This window comes from Oryctolagus cuniculus, chromosome 13, assembly GCF_964237555.1.
Source record: "Oryctolagus cuniculus chromosome 13, mOryCun1.1, whole genome shotgun sequence".
NCBI lineage: Eukaryota > Metazoa > Chordata > Mammalia > Lagomorpha > Leporidae > Oryctolagus > Oryctolagus cuniculus.
Genome location: NC_091444.1, coordinates 56613034 through 56625219, shown reverse-complemented (window position 1 = coordinate 56625219; position 12186 = coordinate 56613034). Strand labels below are relative to the sequence as shown.

The window sequence follows — 12186 nt, the reverse complement described above, 5'->3', positions numbered from 1 at the left end:
AACTGGGAGGCTGGACTCATTCTGTGCTCTGAGGAGTGGGAAGAAGAGCCAACTGGAGTGACAGGCCCCATTCTCCAGCTGCATATCCCCAAATCCCGAATAAGTAATAATGTTACATACACTTTCTCTCATGGGAAAAGCCTTCCGGGCACAGCACTCATTTTGGTTCACTTTCCCAATAAAGACAAGCAATGTTCAAACCAGAAATTTTAATTTGTCTCATCTTCAATCCATTCCTTTCTCAGCTGTCTTTCTTTCAGTAAGTGCAACCATCATTCAGGATACTCAAGTCACAGCCAGGGAGTCAACACAGACTCCCGTCTCCCATGCCTCCAACACTTGAATCAGCAAGCCTTATAAACTTCACCTCCAGACACATCCTGAATCAATTTGCTCTCCACATCCATACTGCTACCACCATGGTCCAAGCTGCCATTAGCATCCTTCTTGATCTTCATCATTCCTTTCTTGCTCTCTCCACCCATCCCCAAGTTATTCTCTATACAGCAGTCAAAGCAAACTTTTTAAACCAGAGCCACATCATGGTACTCTTCCTTTCAAATGTCTAGGCATTCTCATCACACTTAGGATTAAAGACAGGCACCACACCAAATTCCATAAGCAATGAAAATGGACCTCTGTTTATCTTTGTAACCCCATTTGATACCTCTCTTTTCTTGCTCATGCCAGCCTAACGCCCACCCCCCCCCCTTTTCTTTAAGATTTTCCTTAAGATTCTTTCCCTTTTACTAGCTGGTACCTCTTTCCCCTAATAGTGTATAGTTGGCTCCTTGCCATGGAGGTCTTAGAGAAGCCTTACTTGACTGTCGTGCCTACAGTACCTGCTCCCGGCCCCTCCCCCTGCCTGCTGATCATATCACCATGCTTTCATTTTTATCATAGGGCTTTTGTACATCTGCACTCTTCCTTTAATATTGTAATTGTTAACTCTGTTCCAGCACCTGCTGTGTGTGTGTGGTATGTGTGTATGTGTGTGTATGTGTTTGAAAATGTTGGTAACCATAATCTCCTGGCCAATTGGTCATTACCTATCACTATTGTCATATATTTCTTAAACAGGAATAAAACGATGTAATTTTTCAGTTAGGCTTCAAAGAAACACTTCCTGTGCAGGAAATTTAACTCAAATATTTCTTCCCTTGCAATATAATTAGTCCATCAGCTGATAACTGTAAGTGGCAGTTAGCAGACCTCCAGATTTGATGGGGTTTAGGAACTTATAGAAACTCAGTTTTAGAAAAGGCAGGATAAGCACAAAGGAAGCTCCTCTGCCCCTTCCTTTATGAGTTTTTTAAAGCTGTCTCCATTTTGACCTACAAACATCCAATGACAAACAAGAGCTAAGCCCCTAAGTATTTTCTTCATCTAGGTGTAAGGACACTGAAGAGTCGGGAAAATACAGATGAAACGTACAACGAGCACATCCTATCAATCAGTTCTTCATTTTCAAAACATGTGTATTATAGAGTAAGTGAATTAATTTCCAAAGGATTAACTATAGCATCAATGTTCTATATCATATTGTGTTACATAAATGAAGATTAAAACTGCAGAGAAAAAAATCTGGATTCAAGATGCAAAGAAAAAATATCAAATCTATCACTTTGTGGAGTATTAAGATGTTGTCCAATTGTAGAGTGATCATTTACTTTGACATTTCATAAACATTCTCTTAACTACACTTTCTTTACCCAGCTTCTCCAATCATTAACACTTTACCCCATTTACTCTTCTCTGTATTTAGGTTATTTATTGACCCTCTTTACTTCATCTATAACAGGAGTGGTCCTCAGTGTAATCAGAGCTAGTAGCTGCCCCTCCCTCCCTGATGTCTGTTCAGACTCCCTGTACTAGGAATGATAGTACTTTGAAATCGATCTTCTCTCTTACCCACCTCCCTGAGACTGCTGTTGGTACTCAAGACTTTCCTCCTACCAGGACTCTAACCATTATCCACATCCTTACCATTTCAAAAGAAATAGGACAGAAATTTAGGTGCATCACTTTAAGAGAACACCAAACCCTAGACTATAGAAGCACTGACTTAATAATAGGGAAAGCAGTTTTTATTCTCCCTCTGTTCATGGCTCACACAAATAGCATCAGATATTACATAATAATAGGACACTATATCTGCAAATCTATTCAGGAATAGAGAGAGCAGACAGGAGGAAAAAAAAGATGTAGACAGGGAACAAAAAAGAACAGCTTTACTCACAGAGGCTCATGATAGCCACATTGTCAAAATATTTTTCAATCCAAAGGAACAGATGGGAATAATAGACAGAAATACTTTCCTTTTTCCATAACACAAAGGAGAGGTTTAAATTTGGGTGAACACATTTTGGATTTTCTAAATCAGAGGTATCAGTATCAAGATCAAGGGCGACTGGTACAGAAGCATCATGAGCACGGACTGCTGTGATCATGCAGGACAGAAAACTGCACCGTTCTTATCCACGTCAACTTAATTTATTTCACACAAAATGGAAAATGCCAAAGGTTACACTAGCAATACCACTGAGGTCTTTCAAAGGAAATGTTAGGAGAGATATTAAATTTCTGCTGCAGTTGGAGTTCTGAATAAGCATCTGAAATTATGAATGTAAATTACACATCAGGTACAAAGTTATAAGGCAGCCTCAATTGTCCAATAATCTGTGGAATTCTAACCCCGTTGGTTGAAGCTCACAAGCAGACATGGACTGCTGTTTGGACAACTCCATTCTCACTTTTAAAAATACTTTCTGTGTTAATGAAGACACATTCATCTAGGAGGTATCATTATATAACTTAAAATACTTTCAATTAAGTTGAAATATTCAAGGATAAAAAAATCCATGAAATTTAAGTATAATCCTTTTTACTCTGACGAGAGCAGCCATCGCAAGAATTTAAAACCAATGGTGAGCCAGTGCTGCGGCTCACTAGGCTAATCTTCCACCTTGCGGCGCCGGCACACCGGGTTCTAGTCCCGGTCAGGGCGCTGGATTCTGTCCTGGTTGCCCTTCTTCCAGGCCAGCTCTCTGCTGTGGCCAGGGAGTGCAGTGGAGGATGGCCCAAGTCCTTGGGCCCTGCACCCCATGGGAGACCAGGATTAGTACCTGGCTCCTGCCATCGGATCAGCGCGGTGCGCCGGCTGCAGCGGCGGCCATTGGAGGGTGAACCAACGGCAAAGGAAGACCTTTCTCTCTCTGTCTCTCTCTCACTGTCCACTCTGCCTGTCAAGAAAAAAAAAAATGGTGATCACATCTGTGGGGAGCAACTGAGACTAGACTAAGTTACTGGAATTAAGACTTATTCTATGCATCTGCTCTCCCACAATATGGCGCTGAGAGAAAGAGACCAAGCAACTCTACGCAGCTGCCTCCAGTTCGACCAGTAACCTGCAGGAGCTGATCCTGCTCCTGATTGGAGGAGAGCAGCGTGCTTGGTGTGTGGGTAGCAGAGTTGGGGTTGGTGGAAGAGGACTATAAAGGAGGAGAGAGACAACATGCACCAGGAACACCTGAGGAACATCTGAGCAGCCCCCGAGAGAGCCGGCCTACGGTGTGCCGCTCCCCCGCGGAAGTGGGGAAAGTGGCAAGGGGGCCCGCCCCTCCACGGAGGTGGAGGGACGGCAGCCAACCCGGGAAGAACCAGCAGCAAACCCGGGGAGGGCCGAGCAGACAAAAGAACAGCGCAGGGTCCTGTGTCGTTCCTCCGCGAATGGGGCAGCGACAACATCATAGTTGTTTTAGTGAGCTTTTGGAACAACCATAACAACCATAATAACCATAACAACAGAAAAGCTCCTTCATTATGTCGTTCATACATTAATAATTTCAGTCCACTAGATGTATTTTATATTTATAAAAATTACAGATTTTTATTGGAATAATAAAAATTATAGGTTGTTACACAAATTTATTGTATCTAAATATTGACAATAATACTTATTGGGCAGTGTTATTGGAATCCACCCTTTAGGGTGTATTTCGTGCAACCATTTCTGGCAGGAATGTCCTTGACATGGTAGTTGGGTTCCTTAGGAGATGGGTGTGTAACCTCCCTGTGCTCTGGACTTTGACAAAGCAATGAAAAAAGAATATTTGAAAATCATGAATAAAGTATGATTAGACCCCTATAAATATAACTTTATCCTATGTGGAATATGGTGTCTAACTACTTGTCCCTTCCTTCTGCAGGACAGATACACATAAGTAGCATCTCGTTTTTCCTGCAGATACTTTCTCTGCCTAAAGCCATACTACTCCCTGATTCCAGGCCTGGCACTGCCACTGCTAGCTATGTCCATGGGAACATAAATAACAAGAGCATTTGTATCAGCACCAAGAAAATCAGTAGCATGGCCTTATCTATCTTGGTGAGCTAGTGACTATGTCCACAAAGTGTCTCCAGTGGATTGCGAATTTTAGGAATCAAGGACTATGTCTTAATCAATCTTTTATTCCTAACCTTAGTACAATGTCTGATATATTTAATACAGGATAAATGGTATCATTACACAACGTTGCAGTTTTTGACAAGAGTAACATGTTGAGACCTGCCCTGTTTCATGAGTTTCAGCTTCAGTTTTTGAAGGCAACTGAGATTAATCATTGCATTGGTGGATGACTCCAGGACTAACACATTAAAAAATAACTGAGAACAAAGGTGTTCCCCAAGCAGTTCAAGCAGCTCCAGAGACAGATAAGAAATAATCCCTTGGAGGAGAGTTAACACCATCAAGTCCTTTCAAGTACACTTGTTGATAAATGCTAAGGACCATTTTGTTGTAATTCTTGCATTGCCTGAATCTAAGGTTCGGATTCCAAGTTCCAGAATAAAGACCTTAATAGAAATGCAAGCATAAAGAAACGAGTTTTAAATAAGAGATATTAAGAGAGAAGGACCCACAGATTAGCAATCAATACGATGATTACCAACTCAGCCTCGAAGTTAGCCCATTTCATGCAAAGTGTCCCCAGATGGAAAGATGGAATGATGAAGATGAAGGGAAGGGCCAACATCTGGTGGTGTGTTAGGAATTATTCTGGCTGGGATCTATTTCTGATTCTCGATTATATTCTGCTAGATTGGTAGATGTTTGTGAAATTGATCATGTGTGGGCTTTGTATTTGCATCATCTGTTGCCACGCTCTGTTTCTCTTGTGTTACTCCTTTTACTTGCAGGTCTATGCATTTTTTCATAAAGAAACACTTACTGTCATCCACAAGAAATGGGATATACTTTCTGCCTCTACATTTGCCTCCTCCCTTGATGTCCACATGACCACTGAGAAGTAGGCATGTTTCCATTTAAATAATGAGGCTGCTGAAAGTGAAAGATGAGTAGATAATGGACTCCAATCTGCGTGACATCAAGGCCTTGCGCTTCCCACTCTGACACAGATCTCCCATTCCCTTTGACTGCTAGCCATTGGCCAAAATAATTAAAACTGGAAGAGTGCCCAACTGGATGTTCTCCTAGAAATGAGACATACACAACAGTAGGATGGGACACGGCAGATGAAATCTCTGAACACTTAGAGATCCTGTCTGATATTTTGATGGGTACAGTCTAGGATTCAAGGTTGTTCAAGTGAAAATAATTTGGTGTTGGCACGTAAAGCCTGTCTTTGCTGATTCTTTTGAGAGGAAATTTAAATTTTACAAGATGACTAAACCAGGATAGAAAAAGTTTTTCATTACCATTACAGTCAGAAAGAAGAAACTCAGTTATAGGAATAACTGTATAGTTTTGACTCCAGGATACAGGATATAAGGCAAAATAGATTTACTTAGGGTTGATTACAACAGATACAGAATTCATTTATAGAGATAAATACAATAGTGTATGCATTATTGACAATTATCATAGTATTTCTGTTGTTTTCTTCTTTTTCTTTTTAAAATTTTTTAAATTTTTGAGGTAATATATATTCATTTTAAATTATAGTCAGAGGCTTAATGTGCCACTAAATAAAGAATTAAACAAACGAAAAGCAAAAATATCACAGTTCAGCAGGAACACGGTCAAGGGCCATAAGCAACAATCTAATGAAAAGATGTCAACTTCACCAATATACAGTAAACCTCAAGATAGTCACAAATCATCATAAACTAGAATAGTATATAATGCCTAACAATTTGCCCACAACGATTCAAAATAAAGTTTAGCAAAATGTATAGCAAAATAAAGTTTAGCAAAATGCTATACTTGCAGAAAAACTTATTTACATAGGATTGCTTTCTTTTTTGGGTTTTGTTTTTTGATTTTTTTAAAAAAATTTTATCTCCCACATATATATAGAAGAGAACTTCCAGAATTTGTCATTTTGTGGTCAGTTTATTAAGTTCTTCTTTTCATTGCTTAGTTAGCATTAGCTCTACAGCTACAGAATACAGTTACAGCTATTTGACTGAGGAAGCCACATTAAAAGCTTTTTGAGGAAAACTTGCCTCTAACACCCCTTCCATCATCATCTTTGGCAATTTACCCTTGGTGACATGCCAGAAGGCTACAGCAAGATAGAAGACAGCGCCTGCATGGCAGACATGGCCTTTAGACAAGGGGTTTGAATTTTTAAAATGCCAGTAGGCATTATCTGTAAAGTAATGTAAGAAGTTACAATGCAAAAGTAAGTGGCTGAAGGTAAGGTTGGTGTAGGTGAATGCCATTCTCAGAGGCAGACAGATAACTGAAGCTCTATTTATTTCTTCTGGAAAATAAAGAATAACAAAGTATTGCCAATTGACATAGAGTCCCTCAAAAGCCTCTTGAAGTTGAACATGAGAGATGGAGTCAATAGCTTCAGGGTGTTCCTGCCTCCAAATCTTCCTTGCAATGAATTTGTACTTGGAAGCCTATTGGGAAATGTAACAGGGGTCCCCTTGGAGAACACCCACATGTGCTTTTTCTGGGGGAGGTGTGGAGGACTGTATCCTGACTCCCAGTGGACACGAGCGAAATATGATAGACAGGTTCTGCCTCCAGCAGAGTGAAAGGCACTGGCTGAGTCACTCCTAGGCAAGGGAGCCAGGAAGTATATTGAGGTGGGATCAGTTTACAATGTGCTCACAAGGGAAGCAGCATGGAGGAAGTTCTCTTGGGTTGCCAAAAGGATCCAGGCCATGTAAGCAGAAAGAGACTGGACAAGAGCACCAGATATTCAGAGGGCATAAAGTGGTAAACATGGGAACTAATGTATTATCTTGTTTTCACAAGGTTGCTTCAAACAAATAAACAAACCAAAATCCTTTATATCCTTAAAATAGCTTTGTATGTGACCTCATAATCCTTTGTTGACCATGAGAAATAAAATTTAAACAAAGTTTTGAATAGGAAAGTTAGTTACCTCTCAATTTTAATCTTCTGAGAATCCAAAAGAGGGAGAAAGTTTGATAAAAAATTTAACAGTTTAACAAGTACATTGCTATATGAAAGTGAAATACATAGGTATATAAATAAATTCTAGACTCTCTATTTTTGTCTGACTCTGAAGGTAGCTGAGAGGATGATTTTTAAAATATCCTCATCCATCTTTATTTGTCTCTAGTGTTATAAGCCTGTTACTTATTCTATTAATACAAATGTAAACATTATTATTTTGTGCCTAGGCTATGTTTAAAGAAACCTATAGGAAGAAAAATATATAGCCTCAAAATAGAAATAATATATGAGGCTAGATATTCTGTCTTAGGGGTGCTTATAACCATTGTTAATTACTTCTGTAAGTAAATAGAAAATAGATCTTTGTAAAAATTAAGAGTGGGAATGGGAAAGTGAGGAGGAAGAAGGGTTGGAGTATGGGCAGGAGGGAAGGTATGATAGGAAGTATCACTATGTTCCTAAATCTATATTTGTGAAATACATAAAACTTTTATAACTTAAATAAAATTTAAGAAATAATAAAAAAAGAAAGAAAAAGAAAAGAAATTACTCCGTAAGGTTTTCTAGCATTAATTAGGACATTTATTAATTGTTACTCTGAGGAAGCCAGCTAAGTTACTGGACACAGATCCAATGTTACATCCTTAAAAGTATGAGCTGATTTGAATTTGAGCCAAAAAACATGTTGGTAAAAGCCAACAATCAAAGCAGGTTATTGATAAGTTTTTTTAAAAAGAAACACTAGGGGACTTACACTTTTACTATAAAGTAGAAACCTTTCAAGAGGAAGCCATAAACAAATGGTTTTGTTGTGGTATTTATTCTTTCATACGGATATAGGAAGCATCAAGCACCTCAAATGCCAAGAATGAGTCAATGATGCTATGGCATGAACGTGCAGTTTTATTAATTAGATACTACGCTGTGGAAGTAGGGTCATCTCACCCTAAAGTGGCAATATTTTCTTAAGTAATTCACCTAGATTCTGTGGGACATGAATGGGGTAAACAAAGGTCTCCTCTTACTTTTACAGAGCTCCCTTTTAAGACCCAGACTACAAATTCAAGACATTATATGTCTGCTTACCACGGGTCTGTGCACATCCCAGAACGCCCTCTCTTGGCTATCAAGGATCTTCCTTTCGATTTTGTCTCTCTTCTTGTCCACTCTGTCAACATCACAGCAATGAATAATAAGTAGTGTTAATTGTAGTGCCTCCCTAAACCAAAGGCCACAACTTGAACAAATCTTCAAAAGACTCACAAGGACTCACTTTGCCTGTGCTTCTGCTTGCATGAAAATGAACTCCCACTTCCGGGCAAATGCTCTCTGCAGCCTGGCCAGGCTCTCCTGAAAAATATCCCACAGGTGAGCACATTCAAGTGCTCATCTTCACCACTCTCCTCTAGTTTATTTGCCATATGGATTTGTCAAGAAAACAAATATAGAATTTCTAAAGCACTGATTGTACTCTCATTCTGAATGATAAATCGTGCTTACAGAATTCAGTGAATCTTCACATTAACAGTCTTAAGAAGAAGTAGAAAAACCTATTACAAATATTAAGTTTGTGAATAACTGACTTTAGGAAACACAACTAAAAATGTATTATGTATCTGCAAAATGCTAAAATTACATTGTACAAAAAAAGTGCTCAAGTCTAATCCATTGGATTTTTCTGTGGCTTCTTTATGGAGGAATAGGAAAGCAGCACATTCCTTCCCCTGACTTGGTCTATGCAGTTACTGACAAAAAATGTAATGCCCTGGAATACCAACACACATTTCTACACAGTGCTTTGAATTCAGAAAATCACCGTAAAGCAGCCATCTAAACAAATAATAACAAACTTTATCTGCTGATTGAAATCAACCTGAGAGCTTTGCCAAAACCATGCTTCCAGTGTCAATAATCTTTAATTCTCTGAGTTTATCTTCACTATATATCTGAAGTCTTTATAGCTATGTCAATTTTAGAAAGTAAGATATCTTTCCCCTTCTACATTCAGTTTGTGCATTTAGAATAACCATCCTTAATATGAGGGAAGAGAGGAAATTTATTAAATTTATGCTGCCTGAGTCTTGGAAATCTGATCCTTAAGATCTATGAACTCAGAACATTAGCAGAGTGCCCAGAAATGACCGTAGGTCTTATTCCTGTTCATTTTCTGACTTCTTTGCCGGTCAGTTAGTCCTTGGTACTTACAGCTTCATAGTCTGCTAGCTCTAGTCTTGCCTTGTTTTGCATTGTTCTTTTGCAGAGGTAAACCGCTGAAAGACAAAAAATAAAATTATGTCTTGCTTATTAACACCAAGACACTGTAAATGAAAATTCAGCATTAAAAATGAAGACAATTTTCACTTTTTGCCCGAGTTGTGATTTTTTTTATTTTTACCTTTTTTAGATGAAGAAATTATGTAACCTTATCAGTGAAATTAAAACATTGTGACATTCACAGTGTTGTAAGAAAATAGACATGTAAGTAAATTTGGTAACTAATTCTTTGTGTTTATTAAGTAGTTGCACAATTTTAGCTTCCTTAGCAGTGATTTAAAAAAATAAAGTCTTTTAAAAGAGATATCAGTTGAACTTAAGCAACCAGATATATAAATAAAATTGTTTTTAATAAAGAGTTTGTGTGAAGACAGAATTTTTCTTTATTCAATTATTTCCAGATTCTACTGTTCACTGAAAGGATGTGCTAAAACAATCTGAATGCTTCTTGATATCTTCTTTGCTTCATTTCACTAGAACCAATCATCAAGTAAGTATCACTTTCTGTAAGGCTAGCTCACTGGGGACACCTTATAATTATCAGCATTGCACTAAGCTGTACCATCCTTAGTTTGAGATAACGAAGTCTAGCTGGTATCAGTGAAGAAAAACTCTAAACAGAAATTATGAGACCACTGCACAGAAGAATGTTATTTACTTAATTTCTGCCCTGTAAGTTTTCCTGTATGAAAGGCAATGGAGTGAATAGCCACCAGCCACAGAATGATATTATCATTACCACCAAAACTAAGAATCCAGTATATATCATTTTAGAACACATTTTTCTACCATCCACTATGGCAATTTTGCTTTTATTCTAATATTGGTATTTTCACAAGTTGAACTTCTAGGACAGACTTGACACAATATTTTAATTGGTAATAGCTTATGCTTACTCCTAAATAAAGTTGTACTGTGGAGGCCACTATGGCTTTTTAACAATGTATCTAAAATATTCTCAACAGTGAAAGGATTTATAGTGTAGACCCAATACCTCGGAGGTTGTCTCTTATGAAAGGAGGATTGAATCTTCTTAAATAACTAATTAAATCATTTCAACTTTCCTGCAGAATTGCCTTTAATCAAATTTCAAGCAGCAGCCAAGCCCTCCATCAGTCACCCTTCTTCCGTGACTCCTCCTGTATCCATGTCTCCTTGTTTTCTTAGTACTAGGCATCTACTCTTTGTTGTTTTAAAAATCAGCCTCCTTGTGGGGAACATATTTCCAGTTTCATTAGATAAACCAATAAATTAGGAGTGGGATGATTTTTTTTAGTTGACTGATCACAGAGAAGTTATGCACCCTTTAATGCAGGTGACCTACAAGGCACGTCTCTTTAATTCTGCAGGGAACAAAGTGAAGGTGAGGAGGAGCAGCTCCAGGCAGAGAGGAAAGATTCATTCATTTAATGAATGAATCAATTCATTAATTAACAGGATATTTTCAGAAGAAGGTGTTTAGAAGTCAAACAAGTGAAATCTCCCGAATGTCTACCAGATGCTTTGATAGAGAAAGAGGGGAAAAGATGAAAGTCTAGGTTTGAGAGTAGTGAATAATCCAAGTACTGTTGAAAGTAGAATAAATATAGTCATGAATGGAAAGGCCCAAACCTCACAAGTGAGTCTGTAGGTATTTTTGCCATAGCATTTATTTTGATTGAGACCATTTCTATTATTTATCTTTCTTGCAGAATGATATTCTTGGCTTTTATTTATGACCTCGCCTAAGTATAATTAATACAAATATTTATTTGTTTATTTTACTCATTTGAGGTAGAGAAAGGAGAGGGAGAGAAAAGGAGAGAAAGAGGGAGAGAGAGAGAGAGTGAGAGAAGGAGGGAGAGAGCGAGAGAGAGAGAGCGAGGGAGCTTCCATGTTACTATTCCATTGCTGGCCATTACTGTATTTTTAATAAATGGTTTAATATATATTTCTTGAATTTTACCCTCAGAAATCAAACACTGCCTCATACTGTACTCCATAAATGATGAAAAATTAGCATATCTCCTCTCCTTCCAGTCTATTTTTTAATGACTAAAACTTATCATAGTTTCTGAAATAGTTTTTTAAATTAATTTTGCATTAAAATTGCATTTGGAAACCATTTTTTGTCACAATTATTTAGATACTGGAGGGTTTTTAGAGAAAGCAGACTTCTTGGAAAATTAAAGCCAGAAAATTTTCGGTTTTTTAAGTTTAAATTTTTTGAAACTCTTCTAAAAGGTCTCAGATCCTCCAAAAAACAGGTCTCTTGTTTATTTTGGATTCCTGTCTTATTTCTGGTTTCTCTTGGCATTTGCTAATTCATTAGGAAGTGAGTCTGCTACATTCGTGAAGTTGAACTATGGAAAATGCTGTTACTCCTGGGCTTCTAGTTCTCTGTTTCCAGCTGCTGATCAGCACTGAACTGTCCTTTCCTGTGTACTGCGTTGCTCCTCTACCAGTTTCTTCTCTTAAGATCGCGCCCAAATGTTGAAGAGACTGTGGTGCTTTACTACTTGGTCCTGGTCAGACCC

At 38.1% G+C, this 12186-nt stretch overlaps 1 protein-coding gene across 1 annotated transcript in view; it reads right to left on the bottom strand.

The window, feature by feature from the left end:
- The window catches only part of RGS7 (regulator of G protein signaling 7), a 495913-nt gene that overhangs the window by 49956 nt on the left and 433771 nt on the right, over window positions 1–12186 (bottom strand). The window contains 3 exon segments of the mRNA XM_051821475.2: window positions 8483–8564; window positions 8670–8746; window positions 9602–9666. Of these exon segments, the coding sequence (XP_051677435.1) occupies window positions 8483–8564; window positions 8670–8746; window positions 9602–9666 (224 nt within the window).